The sequence below is a fragment of the Podarcis erhardii genome (genome assembly GCF_964252035.2).
Source record: "Podarcis erhardii genome assembly, chromosome: 5".
In the NCBI taxonomy this organism is placed as follows: Eukaryota; Metazoa; Chordata; class Lepidosauria; order Squamata; family Lacertidae; genus Podarcis; species Podarcis erhardii.
Window position 1 is genome coordinate 96,830,386 of NC_138509.1, and position 19,664 is coordinate 96,850,049.

The following is a 19,664-nucleotide window of genomic DNA, read 5'->3' on the forward strand; positions in this document are numbered from 1 at the left end:
TCCCAAGCCTAACCACACATACAGTACTGGAGCATATATGGAGTTCCACATCAATGAAACTTCTCAGTAACAGATCTCAGTTTGCAGATACCAAGAAACACCTTTCTCTGAGTGATTCCCCATCAAATCAGACAATTCGCACCTGGGTGGGCAAACAGCCTTATAGCAGGTTAGCTTCTTCTGTTCTTTTGATGAAGGGCAGATAAATAATGCTCATAACTAACAAGAGATATATGTGGGTAAGTCGCTCTGGAGTTTTGCTGTGAAGCAGTGTCGATTTTTCTATTTATTTAGAAGTTTGCAAACTAGTATGTGCAAGCATCTGCACAACTCCGCCTCAAAAAGCAGAGTGCAAAAGAGGACGCAATCTGAAATACCCCATCTCCTCCCACTTCACGCTGGATTAAAACAAAAACTGGGCCTCACAGGAATCACTTTTGCATGCTCACACACAGGCGTGTCACCAATTTTTCTGCACACACACACACACACACACACTGAATGATGACCCAGGGTCAACATTGCTTCTGACTGGCTCTTTGAGAGGTATGAGGAGCTAGATCGGGAGGCGGAGGGGAGATGCAGTAGGGGTGGGATCAGCCATACACACTTGTCCACGCAGCTCTGCATAGCCCGGCTGATGATCAGCAGCAGACCAAATGGAAAGTCACCAAATAGCAGAAATGAAAGCGGAGCTGAGGACCGTGCCTTCGAAAGACGCATTTTAAGTTTTCCATGAGGCACTGGAAGCCTCTGAAGTGGGAGTTGTACTGGGGGGGGGGGAGGAAGCCCCAATGCTGTGCATTACAAAATTAAAAGCCTGATAGGGTTACGTGCGTGTTTTGTCTGCAGCAGCTAATAAATCATGCATCCAGACTCCTAAATCCCATTATGAAGCAGCATTAAGACATACACTTCACATTGCAAAACAAGAGGTGTATGGTTGCTCCAGCTCTATTCGCCAGCACCTTAAGCCTGACAAATAATTTAGATGTGGGACAGGCCTGGCCTTTGAAGCCTCTGCAGAGAGTGATTTCCACATGCTCCAGCCAGCTCAAAAGCATGGGTGCCAAGTGGACATAGGTAGAGCATATGGCTGAGGAACAGACAGAATGCGGGGTACCCTGCTGTGAGCACAGAAGTGAGGTGCGCTGACTTGTGCTAAGGATGGGTGCTGAACATCCAGATCCTGCCATTAACCAAGCTGGAGGATGCTTTAGCCAGATCGCTGCTCTGTAAAATATGTCACAGGCTTATGAAATTGTGGCGCTCAGGACATGGGCTGCTTCAGAAATGCCCCGAGATGCTTCCAGGTTGCCATGAATGAAAATGTAAGCAGCTCTTCCTGGGGACGGATGGAGCAAGCAGCATCATAGCAGGACCAGGGGAAGATGGAAGAAGGCCAAAAGGAGCACAGGCAGGGTTGAGGGCAGGCACGTCAACAGGCGCCACTTCACTCTCCCACATTGGTACTGACTAGCCTCTCCTTTCTGAGATAGACCCTGTATCCAAAGAGAAATCACTCAGACCATGAGCCCCTCTAGGGCAAAACAATCCTGCTTCCTTTCCCTAAGAAGGGGCATATACTCAGCACATTCTTGGCTGCTACCAAGTCTGACACCTCCCATGCCCCGCACCATGTTCAAATTGGCTGGGGGGAAATAATATCCCGAGTTTTGACTATTCTGTGTAAAAACGCCCTCGTTTTCACATTTTCCCAGCAATCAGAGCATTCTTGAAATGTATATGCTCTAAATTTCAATTTTCTGGGTGGCTTGGAAATAACAATTTTTGTAGTACGCTTTGGGTCCCTGATTTTGAGGGAGAGGAAAACACAAATACCCCAATTTTGAGATTTTTCTGGCAATTGGGCCATTCTGGGCTGCGCATGAGAACGCAGGAAGTTGCCTGAGGCCAGTGGCCCATCTGTGCAGCACTGCTCATTCCTCCAAGCTTACTTTAGAGACTAATCCACGTTCCCTCCATGGACCACAGGATGTTTGTATCACTCCTCTCCCACCTGAAACTCCTGTTCTGTTCCTGCCCCCGCCCTAAACTATTAAACTGCCTCATTCAGGCTTGCCCTCAGCCTGTCCTCAGGCCTCTTTCCCAACACAAGGCTGCAAAGTTCAAAATAAAAAACCTCGCAGAAGGAAGACAAGCAGCTAAGAAAGCCATATCGAAGAGGCAAGAGTGCTTCTGTTAAGATCAGATTTCTCTCTCTCTCTCTCTCTCTCTCTCTCTGTGTGTGTGTGTGTGTGTGTGAGAGAGAGAGAGGGGGGGGGAAATATGACAGCTCTGACAAGGGGAGAACTTTTTTGAATTTGGCTGGTGCTAGAAGCCCCCACTCAACATCAAGGCTCTCAGCCAAAGAGATGAAGAGAGAAAGGACAATTTCTGGCAAATCACACCTCAAGCTGTTTTTATTACTATTCCATGCTCCATTCAAGAGGCTAATTCTACCAGGAAATTAATACTCATTGAATTTACAGAGATGGGAAGTGGCACCCAACAGCCTTCGCAAATTGGAATCCTTCTGGGTGTAGAGGAAGTTAATCCTGTTCCTGGAAGGAAAGCCCTGGGGTCGGGAGGGCGCAAGTCCTCTTTGACGTATCTCCATTGAACACTGCTAAGGTCGTGCATGTTGCTTGGTCTTTGGCCTCTGGAGATGTTCCAGGATGCAGGGCGCCAGATGTGAAACAAGTTCTTAGCTCAAATACTATTTCAGTAAAAGAGGCAGGCAAGAAGGTCTCCTTGAAGCTCTGAGAACCTCCCTGGAAAATTTTGCTCTGATTTGGTTTTGCAGTCTCTGGAGAAGACACATTAATGCCTCTTGTCCAAGGGGAAAGCGACTGTGCCCTGGCTCTCACCCTCGGACACCGTATTCAGACTTACGGCTCGAGGAAACCCAAAATCTTTACTCAAGAAATAAGCACACTGTTAATTTTGGGAAATGATATACAATGAGCTGAAGAAAATGTTCCAATTAACATTTGTAAAAAAAGCCCAAAGCTTTCTTGTTAGGGATTGTAGGAAAAGACCTGCCAAGGAAATTAAAAAACATTTTCATGTATGCGACAGCAGCGGCAAGAGTCTTAATAGCACAAGGATGGAAGAATGAGGAAATCCCGACTAAAAGAACTGTGGCAAGAGAAATTGATGGACAACGTGGAACTGGCAAAATTGACACATAAACTACATGACAAGGATAACTGTGACTTTAAAGAAGAATGGGAACCTTTTACGAAGTATTTAAAGAAACAACAAAATCAACTGGACTCCTTGGCAGGTTTTGAATAAACACTCACAAATTCTTTATTGGTAACATAAGGTAAAGGTAAAGGAACCCCTGACCATTAGGTCCAGTCGTGGCCGACTCTGGGGTTGCGGCGCTCATCTCGCTTTACTGGCCGAGGGAGCCAGCGTACAGCTTCCAGGTCATGGAAGCTAAGCCGCTTCTGGCGAACCAGAGCACTGCACGGAAACGCCATTTACCTTCCCGCTGGAGCGGTACCTATTTATCTACTTGCACTTTGACATGCTTTCAAACTGCTAGGTTGGTAGGAGCTGGGACCGAGCAACGAGAGCTCACCCCGTCACGGGGATTTGAACCGCTGACCTTCTGATCGGCAAGTCTTAGGCTCTGTGGTTTAACCCACAGCGCCACCTGCATCCCTTATTGGTAACATACAGATAGATAAATTGAGGATCTTTACAATTTTATAACATGCAGAGAATAACATGTGCTGAGAAACCAGAGAGAGGAGCTGAGGGAGGGGTGGGAGGGTAGGTTTTTTCTTTTTTAGGGGGGGAGGGGGAAAGGGGGGGGAATGTGGATGATGTATTTTTGATAAATTGTTATGTTGAAATCCCTAATAAAAAATAAAAAATAAAAGAAATAAGAAACGAGCACACTGTTTCAGCATCAGTTCAGAATACTGGGTACACCTCTGCTTGGGGCAGCGAGGGAGTAGGGAGTTCAGAGGCCAGGGGTGGCAGCAGTGCCTACCCAGAGGATTCTCAAAGAGAGGAGGCTGAGGGAACGCTCCACAAGGGAGGGTGTTTGAAAGAGGGTGAGGGGCTGCCAGCTCTGCAGGCAAGGGGGGACCTAACTGGGCTCCCGAGCCCCACAGGGGTACCCCAGAAAGAAGGTAGTTGGTCAAGGGAGTCGTGGACTCAAAAAGGTTGAAAACCTCCAATCTAAGTTGTCACAGATTCCAGTCCCAGATTTTCCAGGTTTCAAGGCTGGAAAGTGCAACCCAGTATTAACATTGGTAACCAGAACCGACACCAGTCCGGGGCTAAATGGTGAATTGGCCTTTCACAGCAGCCTCCTAAGACATTCCTCCGAATGAATGAATGAATGAATGACTGTCCAGCAACAGGACGAGGACATGTCTCCCTCAATTGAATTAAGCTCTCAGCCTGAGATTTTGCTCAGATACAATCTGATCACTTTGACAAGCTGGGTGCAATATGCAGAAATATGTGGGCAAGCAGCCTTTTAAATTAAACACGACAGAAATATTCACCAGTAGGAGCTACACAACGCAGCAAACATTATTCGGGAGAGGGCATGTGGCGAGCTGTCATTTAAGACCAATTCCTAACTACGCAGATGCAGAGACCTGTTTCCAATCTCCGTAATGTACTGCCAGCACTCATTTTCTAACGACAAAACACAGGCCAAGGAAGCTGCCACTGCCCTGGCCATCTCGCAGCACTGAATCAACCATCCCAGGAATTCAGACGTCACTTGCAGTACCTTGTGGGTTTCTCTCTCCTCCATATTCAATTCCACCCCCATCACGGCTGCATCCTGTTATCCGGCCCCTTTGCCGAAAGGGCTGCGCCAACTGCTGCGACGCTACCAGCCGAGTTTGCCATTGGCATATTAAAGCTCAGAACAATTTCAGAGCAGATTAGCCGTGGGAACACCTTGCCTTGCATTTCAGTCCTCAGTAGAGATGCTTGATTCCTTGCTTGATTTATTTATTTAAATTTATATTTATTTATTTTTTAAAAAATATTTATTAAGGTTTAACAATTACAAATAAAAGAAAAACAGTCAATAATAACAAGAAGAGAGAAAAAATTACAATACTTCAAAACTATAAAGATACAATACTGAAAAGAGAAAAAAACAATACAACTAAACAATAACAATAACATTTAAAAAACACTAACATCCAGTATTTTCATATCTTTATCCTTCATTTACTTATTTCCTTGACTTCCTCACGCCTCCCTTTTTGTATTCTAATTCATAATTGTTTCAGCAAGTCCTTTCCCTCTTTCTCAGATTTTGTTCCATAAATTTATCTTAACACAATTTAACCTTGAATTTTTCACTTTAATCCATTAACAATCCAATTTAACTTAATTCTTTACAACCTTTCTGCTAAGACCATGTAAATTCACTCCAGCATCTTTCTAACATTCATTAATTTTACAATATTTTTTAAAATATACTTTAAATTTTTTCCAATCTTCTTCCATTGACTCTTCTCCCTGGTCTCGGATTCTACCGGTCATTTCCTATTTATTTAAATTTATACACTGCTTGATTGTACTACAACAACAACAACAACCCTCGAAACATAAAGCAGTAAAATCAAGAAAAATTCACAACCCTACTTTAAAACATGCAAAGGTTAATAAGGAATGGGGGGATTTATAATTTATCTTAAAAATCATTGTAAACAGTTAAAATCGTTAGTAGGATTGGAACTACACCACTTGTAGTTTAATGGTAAGTTTTGAATATAATGGAGATGCAAAAGATGTGGATTATTATAAAACGTGCAGGAGGAAAGGACTAACAATGGGACCCACAAAGGGGAGAAGGGAAGTCCAGGAGCTTCTGTGGAATCTTCTTTTTATGACGTATGTTGGATATGCGATTGTAGAACTTTAATTTGAAAAACCAAATAAATAAATGTATAAATTAAATTAAATACTAAAACAGATTAAAATTGCCTCAACTTTCTAAGTGTCTGAATTCTTACAAATGCAAAACGGGTAGAGGACCCTCAGCCACCTGAGTTAAGTTCACCATTAGATGGAACAATACTTAAAAGTGGAATCAGGAATGCACTTTATTTCTGCGTCCTAAGATGCATCTCCTGGAAGAAACTGCAAGGCCTGGAGCTGAACATCTAGGAGACCCCACTGCCTCATCTCTTCCATTAACAGAAAGGCCTCGTTCCATCTGCCTCTGCAGCCACAGGTTTTATTTACTAAAATAAAAGGCCAGCAACCTTCATTAAAGCTTTGTAACAATGCAGAGGCGGCGAGGCAAACATGACGGCTTCCCATTTTAGTTTTTTAACAACATAGTCACTGCTTACCTCATTTCAAGAAGTTCCCATCACTGGAAAGTGACTCAGCCCAAGTGGAAAAGAAGGAGAGAGCTTTTCCAGCTGCTTCCCTGCCATTCTAGCAGCACCTACTTGAACCTCACACCATGTCAGATCACTGGTCTGCCTGGCATCTCACTGTCTATAGGAGCCTTCCCCAACCCAATGCCTGCTCCAGATGTTTTGGGCTACAACTCCCATCACAAAGTTGCTGGTTGGGGCTGTGGACTGAAACATCTGGAGGGCAACGGGTTGGGGAACACAGAGTGGCAGCCAGACCCAGGCTTTCCGGCAGGAGTCTTTCCCCATCCTTCTTAGGGACGCCAGAAATTGCATCAGGGAACATTTTGCATAGAAATCACATACTGAACAAAGAGGAGATGGGAGACAATGAGCATATACAGGCAACTCCTAACGGACGTGCATCCAGTTAATGTACAATCGCACATGTACACATCACTTCGAACCTGGAAGTGACTGTAAAAATGGCAAAAACAGCCCTAAAGAGAGCCCAGAAAGGGCAAATAGGCACGAAAACAGCGACTAGTAATCCCACAAGCCTTTGCAAGGGCAATTCCAGGAGCAATTGCACTGACCATTGAGGCCTGTGGCAAGTTGGAATTTGAACGATTGTGGTCGGGTTTGGCATCTGGTAGTCTCCTCCAGTACCATAATTGATGCTTCTGAATTCTGGTGCTGGAGGAGACTCTTGAGAGCCCTATGGACTGCAAGAAGATCAAACCTCTCCATTCTGAAGGAAATCAGCCCTGAGCGCTCACTGGAAGGACAGATCCTGAAGCTGAGGCTCCAAGACTTTGGCCACCTCATGAGAAGACTCCCTGGAAAAGACCCTGATGTTGGGAAAGATGGAGGGCACAAGGAGAAGGGGGCCACAGAGGACGAGATGGTGGGACAGTGTTCTCGAAGCTACCAGCATGAGCTTGACCAAACTGCGGGAGGCAGTGGAAGACAAGAGGGCCTGGCGTGCTCTGGTCCAGGGGGTCACAATGAGTCAGACACAACTAAACGACTAAACAACAACAACTACTACAAGTGCTGCTGTTTTTTTTTTAGGGTTGCCAGGGGTCAGAGGGTGTTTGCAGGCTTTTCCAATGGTGTTTCAAATATACGCAATTTCACGTAAATACACGGTGCCTTGGAGTGTAACGCCCACGTAAATTGAGAGTTGCCTGTACACACAAGGCTTCCTAATAATCAATCAGCTCAATGGCCAAGCTAACCTTGGACCGTGCACTCTGGCCACTAGTGGCTCTCACAAAGGTCTCTTGGCAGAGATCCTTTTAAGCAGGGCTGCTAGGGTGTGAACACAATAAACGTTCATCCACATAGAGCCCTGTTCAAGTTCTTAATGCCCCTGATGAGCTACATGTTTGAAGACACACAGCAGCGGCTATAAATGGACATCCATGTGCACAGACACTAAAGTGACGTAGAAAACGCATCTTACCGTCCGGAAGCGGCTTGCAAGACAAAGCGTCGTCAAGGTCCCTGGCGGTTGACGGGTCAATGGTGAAGATGCATTCTTGCCTATCAAAAACAGGGAAGAAACAAAGAAAACTCAGCACCGGGGGCAGCAAGTTCATCTGTTTGAAAACCGGCTTCTGAAAGGGGCATGGATGTTATAGGAGGTGGATTTTTTGTCTGGTCCAGCAGGGAAATTATTAGGTTCTTGTGCTTTGTTCAGATCACATGTCTCCAAATTGAGGGATAGTATATCACCAGGGCTGAGCTGTGAGCCAGGAAACTGCCAATTCAAATCTTGCCTCCTCTGCTATTTATTTAGAATCATAGAACTGTAGAGTGGGGTGGGACCCCGAGGGCTGTCTAGTCCAACCCCCGGCAATGCAGGAATCTCAACTAAAGCATCCATGACGATAAATAGGAGTAGCTGGGAAAGCTTAGTAGGTGGAGCATGAGACTCTTAATCTCAGTCGGTTCTAACCCCACGTTGGGCAAATGATTCCTGAAATGCAAGGAATCCAACTCTACAATTCTATGGTCTGCAGACCACTTAATAACAATAAACAGATCACTAAGTGGTTTAGCTAAAGTAATATAAAATATTTATAAGAAAGCATCTATGAAATCAACACTTTAAAACCAAGAAGAGAGTACAGTGGTACCTTGGTTCTCAAATGTAATCCAGAAGTCCATTTGACTTCCAAAATGTTTGAAAACCAAGGTGTGGCTTCCGATTGGCGCAGGCCCCCCCAGAAACAATAGGTGACAGCCTCATCGGACGTTTGGCTTCCAAAAAACATTTGAAAACCGGAACACTTTCTTCCAGGTTTTCAGCATTCGGGAGCCGAAATGTTTGAGTACCCAGGTGTTTGAGAACCAAGGTTCCACTGTATAAAAATTATCATAGCATAGAACAAGCATGCATAATAAAATGGCATGCCATGAACCAACTCCCTCCTCAGTCCCTCTGTCTGTAGCTTGGGGCAACAGCGCTCGCCTGTTAAAAGCAGTGTATAAATTTTACTGTACCTACAACACACACATTTATTTATCTATTTCATATGAATGGCAGGTGGGGCTCTTTTGCCAATTTTTATTTCTTCATGTTTGCCCTTCACATGGTATTGTTGTTGTTAGATTTGCATAACCTGCCTCGGGCTTTAGGTTATGCAGCTCTAGAGCTAGCGAGAGAATTCCTCTTTCATGTGCTCGGAGACCCGCTATCCGGTGACAAACTGACTGCAGCTATAACCTGCTTCCACAGATACATATTCCTTCAATTAAAAACCCATTAATGAATGGAATTTCAAAAAAGCGACTGCATTCCAAGATACACTGCTTACATAACGTCTCGATTTACAGTCTTCGGCAGATTCACGTCCGAACGGAGAGGGAACGCCCCACTCATGCAAGGGGTCCCACGTGCCCTTATCAGGCCGAGTTAGAGCCCAGGGCACTACGACTGTGACCCCGGACGCCAGCCATCTGACACTTTGAGCTCAGCCGGGCAGATGACGTGCAGCGGTAGACAGCAGGGAGCTTAAAACAACTGCTCTCTTGTGCTGACAGGTCTTAAGAGAAAGGATTAAGGGCTCCTTGAGAAACCAGAGGCCGCATGGGTTTTGTTTCAATGGAACAGGTCGCTTAGTCCAGCTGTTTGGTGCTGCAACCGCAAAGCCCTGCCACCCATCGCGATCTGTAGCTGCAGGCAGTTTAGAAATTAATAGGCTGGCAGCGGCAAAGGGCCTGCGTTGGAAATGAACGGAACATAAATACGCCGGTGCCAGAACTCTCAAAGCACATCGAGGGAAATGTAGCAACAAGCAGGCGCTCCGCTTTGAGACGCTCGGCCAATTAAATCTATTAGCGAGGTCAACAATGGGGCCCCAGTTCACGAGAGTCCATGCCTGCAGGGAGTGCGGTATGGAATCCCAGCTCCGGACCACTGAACGCCCAAAACATATCAGGCCCCCTTTTCCTCCTGTGCAAGAAGGGAGAGGCAGCATTCAACAGATCTGCTGACGGACTTGCAGGGCTGAGTTTACAGCAGCTTATTTAAAGCATCCCTGGTTGCAGCCTTCATGGGCTTGTTCGCAGTTGCAGCCTACCCCATCCTGAAGCCTTATAGGGTGGCTTATGGGAAAACTAAAACCCCAATCTCACTCCTAATTCATGCAACTTATTCAGGCTGTAATAACTGGTGGGTTGGTGGGTGGGTGGGAGCTAAAACTTCTGTTTGTGCCTCTGGTGACTGATTGCAATGAGCAGATGATGTCCGACAGTCTTGTTCTCCCTGAGGCTTGTTGCTTATTGCAAAATATTTATTCAGACAGAAGCCAAAGTGGCTTACAGCAGAAACAAAAGTGGTCAAACGGCCAGACTGCTAAGTCATTTCAGGCAGCAGCTGATAGCTCACATAGTTGAATACTCCTCTCCAAACACATACACACAAAATCCCTACATATGGAAAAGCAGCACATTGGTGTCCTGGCTTCCACTCCAAAACGCACAAACAGAGGCTCTTATTTGTAAGTTTGAAAGATATATTTAATCAGGCAAACAATAGTATAGGCTCAGTGACACTCTCAGTTCAACCCCTGCTCCTCTGGAAATGACAATGCAAGGCCCAAAGCAGTATTTCAACTTGAAATGCAGAACTGCATCCTGAACATGCACGCTAGCTCCCATTCTGATCTCCTAGTACTGATCTCCTGGAGGTCATGCAGGCATGCTGAACCAGAGGCCTCCCTTCACCCAGTCAACTCATTTCACAAAGACAAAATGTAAGATATAAACACACTTCAGCAACCACCGTCATCCAGGAGAGGTGAGAGCTCAGCTATGGCCTTTTGTTTACTACAGTTTGGATTTTGTGGGTCTCATTTAAACTTTAACAAGGCACCACCATGACATTTAACGGCAAAAGGTGACTGCATGTCTAGACAACTACATCTTGAAGCTGGTCTCATTTCTCTTCCCATTGTGAGCAGACACAAGGGAACGCTGACCTGCGAGGTATTCAGCTCGGCACCCAGACTTCTGCGCACTTGCTCTCTCGACTCAAGAGGGCTGGCATTTCAAAACTGGGTGGGTGGGGTATTTTTAGATCCTTGAAAGTCTCAATCATTGTTTCTAGGACCTTGATGAGCTCCTTCTTGGAACGATGCATCTCAGGCCTGGAAAGCAACCATTTTCACTCGGGAATAGGCGCCCCTCCTTGCTTCAAGCATGTTTTATGCATGAAACAGTATTTTATAGCAACAGCAGGAATACACCCCAATCTCATCACAGCAAACACCCGTCCCCAGTCATTGGGTAAGTTAGACTCATACAATCGTAGAATTGAAGAGTCAGTTGGGTTCCCCAAGCAGCATCTAGGCCGACCCCACTGAAAGGCAGGAATCTCAGCTCAAGCATCCATGACAGATGGCCATCCAACCTCTGCTTAAAAACCTCCAAGGAAGGAGAGTCCACCACCTTCCGTGGGAGTCTATTCCACTGCCAAACAGCTCTTACTGTCAGACAGTTCCTCCAAATGTTTAGTTGGAATCTCCTTTCTTGCAACTGGAAGCCATTGGTTCAGATCCTCCCTTCTAGAGCAAGAGAAAACAAGCTTGTTCCTCTTCCATATGACAGCCCCTGAGATATCTGATCATATCTCCTCTCTATCTCCTCTTTCCCAGGCTAAATATACCCAGCTCCTTCAACTGTTCCTCATAAGGCTTGGTTTCCAGACCCTTGATCATCTTGGCTGCCCTCCTCTGCACATCTTCCAGCTTGTCAACATCCTTCTTAAACTGTGGTGCCCAGAACTGGACACAGGACTTTAGGTGTGGTCTGATCAAGGCAGAATAGAGTGGTCCTATTACTTCCCTTGATCTGGACATTATACTTCTGTTGATGCAGCCTAGAATAGAATTAGCTTTTTTTTTTGCTGCTGAATTACACTGTTGTTCTTTAAAAAAGAAAAGATCTGGCTATGCTAACCCCATCTATCATTTTTTACAGACACCAGGACTCCTATTCTGCCAAAAAATGTAACAGAAAGCACAGCTATACAACAAATCATTCTGGTTAGAGTGGAAGCTAAACCTGTTTGTGACTGCAAGGTACACACATCCATAATAATCTAGCTATTGCGACCCGGGGAAACATAATATGTCCTCCTGCTAGATTTCTGTGGGTTGGAACTGGCACACCATCAAAGCACCAGTCTGCTCCATGAGCTGCAAGCCACCAGCACTAGTCTACAGCTAAATTTTCTTACAGAGGCAAAGAGGATAGGGGAAAGACCAGGAAAGCTTCAAGAAGCAAAGTTTCAGCACCATCAATACTCCTCAAATGTCCACCTTGACGTAATAAAGGAATCTGGCCCTGCTATTTTTGCTGAGATAATGAGATTTCTGGGCTCCTGTGATCCAGTTATGCTCCCACTCTCACTCCTACACAGGAAACCCACTTGCATCATCATGCCAAACAACTTTTAATCAGAAGACACCGGCTCAGCTAATCCTGCTGGGCTGAGACAGGCTTTCTGCCACATGTTTTTGTGCATCTGAAAGTCTTCCGCCTTGTCTAGGCTGAGCAGCTGGTGAGACAGGGCTTCAGGGCTGCCATTTTGCATTACAGCTCAGAAGTTAAGACCTGCTCAGGCTTGGTCCCAAGTTATCAAGAAGCTGTCATCAACTGCAGGAGATAGGGAGAAGAGTGGCTTGTTAAAACCCACAACTGAAGTCTCCTAGATTAGATGGGACTAATCACGGAAGGACAGGCCACTGAGACCATTTGGTGTCATCCTCAGACTTGTTAACTCCACTGCTCAGCCCTAACTCCACATCATTTATGAATAAGTTAACTTCCAAGTGCAGATTCTTGGGAGAATATATTTCTCTCCATTGCGAGAGCCGACCGTTTACGCCAACTCTCTTCTCCCTCTCGCTTTCCCAGTTGCCATTCCATTGGTTTTGCCAGAGTTTGTGCTCCTTTCTGTTCTTCTCATTTGGGCAAGCCTTGTTTCCTCAAAGAAGCCTTCTTTCCTTTCATAGCTTCCATCAGGCGACAGAATGCTCCTCCACAGAAAACAATATCCCCTTAAACAGAACACGAGCACATCAGGGAGAAGGATCCCAAGTCTGGCTCCCAACATGCTGGTTTTCCACACAGAGGGTTTTATTCCGGCCGGCTGACATTCAATTCCATCTTGCGATTCCCTTGCCTGTCATCTGAATTGGCACCACCCCAACCCAGGTCAACCATCTCAGGGAGAGCTAGACACACCAGCAAATTATATACATGGGGATACTAAGCCCATGTAAATTGCTAACAGGAAGCGGCAGGCCTGAATAGCTCAGTTGGTTAGAGCGTGGTGCTGATAACACCAAGGTTGCAGGTTCAATCCCCCTATGGGACAGCTGCATATTCCTGAACTGCTGAGGGTTGGACCAGATAATCCTCAGGGTCCCTTCCAACTAAATAGTTTTATTATTCTTTAGCCCCCTTTCCATGCCTATGAACCAACTTATATCCCATTGTTTCCACCACCACAATATCCCTTTTCCTTGACTCCAATTTAAAATGGCTTTAATGTTGTTTTGATGCTGTTACCCACCCTGGGACCTTAAACAGTGAAGGGCAGGTTATAAATATAATAGCAGCAGCGATAAACTACTCGCCTTGAATGAGACCCATTAATTTGTGGTTTGGTGCACCTCCGTTGGAGAACAGGTTCTGACAGACGGCAGCCAGGCTTAGCAACCTCCACACCACCAGTCGTCGTCCCCACAACTTATCAGTTCCCTGCACATTTCTACACATCCTGTTCCAGGAGCACAGGTTTTGCTGTTCCTAGAGTTATCGCCAGCTTGTGGCATGGACAGTTTCCAGGCACTGAGCTATTTTATCAGATCTGCGCCTTCCACCTGCTGAGGGGAACCCTCTGTCCCCGGAAGCCATGCTCCTTCCCGTCCAGCTCCCCGAGCCAAATCTGTCCCCTCCACCTCTCGTTTTGTCAGCCGACAAACCTCTAAATATTAGCATTGTTAATCCTAACGGGCGGGCAGTGCTACAATGCAGGGACTTCCCCGTTGCCTGGAGTTTCCAGCTAGAAACAGTGCTGAGAACAGCACCTCCGTGCCTAGGACAGAACAAAAGCCAGGCGAGGAATGCTTTGGCACGCTTGTTTGACTGACGCCAAGGAAATCTTTAGTCCCCTCAGAAGATCCTGCTTGCCATTTTAAGTAACATCCAGAATCACCTAGTGCCGTATCTCTGAACCCGCAAAGATCCATCATCCATGTCAGGACACCGGGGAGTGGTGGGTGGAAACTGATGAGTGGGGCAGCGGGAGAAGCAGGGTTGGAGACTGACTTGGGAGAAGGGGTCAGTGGGTACAGAGGAACCTGTATCAGCCGGAAGACGAGAGGCAGAGGCAGGAGAAGCTGCAGGATTGAAGAGGGAAGAACAAGTGCAGGAGAAGGGAGCGGCTGGTCAGCCTGGTGGAGAGTCAAGGGCTCCCAAACCATCCATCCATTTGTTTGTTTATTTGTTTGTTTGTTTGATTGATTGATTGACTGGTTGATTGATTTACAACCCTTCATCGAAATATCTCAGGGTGGTTCACCGTCTCTTCCTGCCCCACTGTCTCCCAGGACCAGAAGAGAACTGAAGAGGGAGGAGCAAAACAGGGTCCACTTGGGCATAGTCTCTGCCTGCTTGCATGCAGCTTGGATTCTTCCCCTTTCTATCAATGCCTCTTTAAAAAAACAAAAAACTGTTCTCTTAATGGACCCTGCCTCTATAACCCTGACAACGACCCTGCAATGTTGGCCAGCCTAATTCACATGCTGCAGCTAAGGAGGTTAAAGCTCGGGAAAAAAGAGTAGTGCATTAGGCCAGCTCATATATTTGTGACCATGGGCCAGACCTCACCTGTCTCACAGCTCATGCTCCTAACTAACCAGCAAACTAACTCAGTCAAGAATCCTCTGCCTGTAAACTTCTCTCAAATGTGGGTGGGGGGACCCCCAGAACCACAGGGGGTCCTCCTTGGAGATTCCCATCTATGAAAGTAACGTTTCATTAACTCCGCCTACAGGGATGCAGTAGGCTCATTAACTACTGCCGGTTTTAACAGAGCTCCTCTTCTGGGCTTAGGTCTCTCAGGCAACAATGCTTGTTTGCTTGTCTGTTGTGTTCAAAGCCTGGCACCCCTAACGTCTGAGAGAGGGTTTCAGGGCAGCTTAGAACAATCTCCCCATTTCGGACGGCAACCCACCTCACGGATCCGTCCGATTTCCTTGCCACAACACCCTTTTAACTGCACTAGGTATTTTTAGTTCATTGTTTTCTATTTTGGCAGCTGAGAAAGTGCAGTGTGTAATTCTACCTCCAGTTTCATATTCCTTCTTAAAAGTGAATACAACATCCTGTTTATAATAATAAAATCACTGGTTGGCAGGATGACACTCGGTGGAAAAAAGAGGGAGAGAGTGAAGAATAAAAAGAGAGAGAGAGAGAGAGAGAGAGAGAGAGAGAGAGAGAGAAAGTAACTGGAAAATTGAGAGCCAGCACATTTTGGTGCCAAGTTTCACATTTGCAACGGTCCAGAGGAGGTCACAGGTCTCGCTCGCAACCGAAGGCGAGGAGTGAAGAACGATCCCCACAAACTCTCCCTTGTTAGACCATGTACGCCATCTCCTTTCGAGCAAGGGATTTGCCCTTTTCAGGAAAAGTGACGTGAGGCTTTTCCCGCAGTCATCTGAACAACAGGAGACATGGAAAAGGCAGTGCGGCTCAGCCCAGAATGACCCTTCTCTCTCTCTCTCTCTCTCTCTCTCTCTCTCTCTCTCTCCAGGATTTGGGGTTTTCTTTCTTTTCCCACTCTGGGAGGACTTTCCTGGCTAGGTTGCTTGCCCCAGTTTAGCAGCAAGAGAAACAAAAAGATATGAATGAAATTAAAAACACTTGGAAGAAGCCACAGAAGCAGCTCTGGGTTTTCTTGGGTTCACTTAACATTTCCTTCCCCAGCGTTGCCCCTGCGCCCTGGGTGGAAAGTTGCGCTTCAACGTTTCCTTTGACACACACCCCTTGCTTTTCTCCTGCACTCTGTGCCATAAAAACTGGCAAGGGGGGAGGGAGGCAAGGAAAAAGACAGAAGGAGGTGGGGAGGAGGAAGAAGAAGAAGAAGAAGAAGAGTTTGGATTTGATATCCCGCCTTTCACTCCCTTTAAGGAGTCTCAAAGCGGCTAACATTCTCCTTTCCCTTCCTCCCCCACAACAAACACTCTGTGAGGTGAGTGGGGCTGAGAGACTTCACAGAAGTGTGACTGGCCCAAGGTCACCCAGCAGCTGCAGGTGGAGGAGCGGAGACGCGAACCCGGTTCCCCAGATTAGGAGTCTACCGCTCTTAACCACTACACCACACTGGCTCTCAAGAGGCCTTGGACCCTGCAACTTTGGCCGCTCCATCCCTTCAGCTTTCTCAAGGCCATTTGGAATTCCCAAAGAACACATCGCCATTTCCACCTTCACCTTTGCTTGCTTTCTTCGGCTGTGAAACATTGGCTCTAATCAATCCAGCCACAAGAGCAAAAAATAAATGAAACTGTGCCCCCCGCTTCCTTAAATGAAGACATATCGGACATGAGAAAGGCAGCGATTTTATTTTTCGCTGTTCTCAGAGAGGACAGGTTGGCTTACGTAGAGAGCAGGGGCTGGGTCTTCTGGAAACTTGGCAACCTGGAACACACTGCCTGCAGCAGCAATGGGCTCTTCCGCCCTGAGGGTAGAAAGGTCTTGGGCTATACCACTACAGACTGTGCAGGTGGGAGTTTCTGCTGTGGGTGCATACAAAAAATCCCTGTACATAGAAGCTTAGCATAAGAACGTAAGAGTCCTGCAGCTGGATCTAGAGGCCAGCGGCTGATCTAATCAAGCATCCTTGTTTCCTGCTTGGCAGGGGGTTGGACTCGATGGCCCTTGTGGTCTCTTCCAACTCTATGATTCTATGATTCTATGATCCTGTCCTCACAGCGGCCAACCAGATGCCTATGCCCTCAAGGGAGAAGAGTTTTAATCCTTTTCAAACCCTGTTCGTCTCCTTGACATGCTGGTTTTCTATATGCAGGAAGGGGTCCTGCTTTGTTGCACGAAAGAGGATTCAACGATACAAATCCCCGCTTGTAACATGAAGCGAAACAGTCCAGAGACAGGGCTCTCGCCACGGTGAGAATTAGGCCTGAGCTCCCGTGGGCACTGGCAGGTTCTGAGGCTCTGCCAGCACTGAAGCAGGAGGCTTAAGGAACAAGGGTGTACGACAAGCAGCACTGACACTCCAAGCAGTGTGGTTTGGAGGTGCTCCTGGACAAGAGCACCGAAGGAACATCACCAGAAGAGGCCTCCCCCATGCTTCGAAGGTGTCTGCTGCCCTGATCAGGCTAATAGATGGGCCAGGCATCCATTAGCCAGCTAGTCAAAGCAACTGTTCCTGGCGCTCTAGGGTGCCCAGTCGTGCCCCAGCCCCCAGAACTCACGCTGTGGTTTGGAGAAGAAGGTGTGCAAGAGTTCAAGCAGAAGAGCACTCTCCCCTTCTTGCAGTTTCCAGCAACTGGTATTCAGATACACTGCTGCCTCTAGCTCTGGAAGGAGAGCACAGGCATTGCGGCTCGTAGCCCTCGATCCCAGATGCTTTCTGCGTGCCACAGAATTTGAGGAAGTGGAATGCCGCAGTTAGTGCAGATAACTGCAGCGTGATTGCCGACAGGAGTGAAGCCTTGCCAGCATGTTATACTCCTGCTTAGAGATCTGCACTGGCTGCTCATTCATTACTCTCTGGAACTCTCTGCTGTATTGTTTTTGGCATCTTAAAAACCTTCATTTCAACAAAGCTACCCAGACATGTCAAAAGCTGCATGTTACAATCACTTATGGTTTTATCGCATGCAATAGTTTTAAAAATACTGGTTTTATTTATCTTTCGTTAACATTTCGTGTCAACTTGTTTTTTAAATTATCTTTCGGCTGACTTTTTTAAATGAACATTTTAAGTTGTTTTATGCGATCTCCTTAGAGGCTGGTTGGCAATCCGAGCCAATATCTGTAAACTCAAGAGATGGGCCTCTGATGAGCTACGCAGCTTATGAAAAGAGAGGAAGCAAAAGCTGCTCTCAGCGCTTTCGTTGCAAAGACCTGCAAAGAGGCAGGTCTGAAGATTTCCAACAATCCTCACCACGTTTCCTGCTTTCCATACGCTGGTCAACAGACACGACCCATAAACCGTGTTCAACAAAGTTGACAGTTTTATTATTAAAATGTGCCCAGCAAGAGGGATCCACGCTACTGAGAAACCTGCTACTGTCGCAGTCACAATTAGATCCATGAAAAAGAAAATGAAATTAATGGTACTGTCTGTACATTTTGCACCCCACCATGCCAAAAGCTGTAATACTGGACCAAAAATAAATAAGTAAAGGCCCCAAAGTTCTCCAGTTTGAGCCTTTCGTTCGAATATGCCCTCCTGTCCTCACAAGTCCTTTAAAGGCAAAACTTCCCAAACACAGTAGCTGTCTGCATCCAACCGAAACTTGAGACAACTTGGCCTATTTTCCCTGTGAAAGAATCCCAGACCAGCTACAGCCCCATCCCAAGGCAACCTGCAAGCGGACAAGAGGCCTGAAAGAAAACGGCTGAGATTTTTACCTTAAATCTCTCCTCTTGGCAAATTCTTCTGGTGGGATAATCCAGGGGAGGCTCTGGGGGAGGCACTGCAGGACATCTGGCGGGAAGTCCGAAAAATCTACGCCGTATTCCGTGAGGATTCCTTCCGTTTCCGGCTCAATTTCACCAGCCTGCCCGAGACTTTGAGCCAACTGCCTATGAAAAGGAGACACAGAAGTCGAAGAAGAAGGGCATAATCATTTTGAGCAGGTTACAGGGTACTTTAACAACCCCCAATGGAGCATGCAGGTGAGGTGTGGGGGGGTGTTCTCTACTGAGCTAGAGAAGAGAGGGAAACGGCTAAGAGGATACAGCAGCCTGCTCCATCCTGATGCATCCTGATTAAAATACAATAACCTATTAAACATTAAAAGCTTCCCTAAACAGGGCTGCCTTCAGATGTCTTCTAAAAGTCTGGTAGTTGTTCTTCTCTTTGACATCTGGTGGGAGGGCGTTCCACAGGGAGGGCGCCACTACCAAGAAGGCCCACTGGCCACACAGGCTAAGGGTGATGGGAGTTCTATTCGAAAACATCTGGAAGGCACCAAAATGGAGGGGGGGAAATCACCCTGGCTACTGCTTGATCACACGACTGCCTGCTAGCTTGTAAACTAACTGCAAGCTCTGAAACACTTTCTGGGCATTGTATTAGAAAGAAAGATTAGAAATCTTTACCCTGCAGCAAAAGATTTGAAGGAAGGGAGAAGTTCTTCCTTAGGGATTGCCACATACATGCAAGGATTAGTTACAAAAGTGGCCTGAATATAAGCCTCACTTTTTCCCAAATTCCGACCATGAAAAGTTAAATTTCACAACCTTACAAAAACTGGCCTTTACGATACCACTGCTGAAACAGATATACAGTAAAATGGAACAGGTGTGAGTGCCTGCAGAATTTTAAGGGAGCGAGTTATATTCAGGTATTGTCTTTTCTTCTTCTTTCCTCTCGAATTTTAAAGGTGCGGCTTATATTCGGGTGCGGCTTATATTGGGGCCAATACGGTATCTTGATGCCCATGGCCAACAAAGTGGTTCCCTCCAGCTCAGGGAGAGACCAGGGGAGTCATCCTCCTGCTACAGATCTCCATTTGGCTTCCTCTGGCTTAAAAC

At 46.4% G+C, this 19,664-nt stretch overlaps 1 protein-coding gene across 2 annotated transcripts in view; it reads right to left on the reverse strand.

Annotated features, from left to right (window-relative positions):
- Positions 1–19,664, reverse strand: part of DIS3L2 (DIS3 like 3'-5' exoribonuclease 2) — a 200,211-nt gene that overhangs the window by 84,119 nt on the left and 96,428 nt on the right. For both annotated transcript variants that reach the window (XM_081862181.1, XM_081862182.1), the window contains exons 10-11: positions 18,537–18,710; positions 7,828–7,907 (exon numbers count right to left, since the gene is read on the reverse strand). In XM_081862181.1, coding sequence (XP_081718307.1) covers positions 7,828–7,907; positions 18,537–18,710 — 254 coding nt within the window. The remainder of the gene's footprint in view (positions 1–7,827; positions 7,908–18,536; positions 18,711–19,664) is intronic.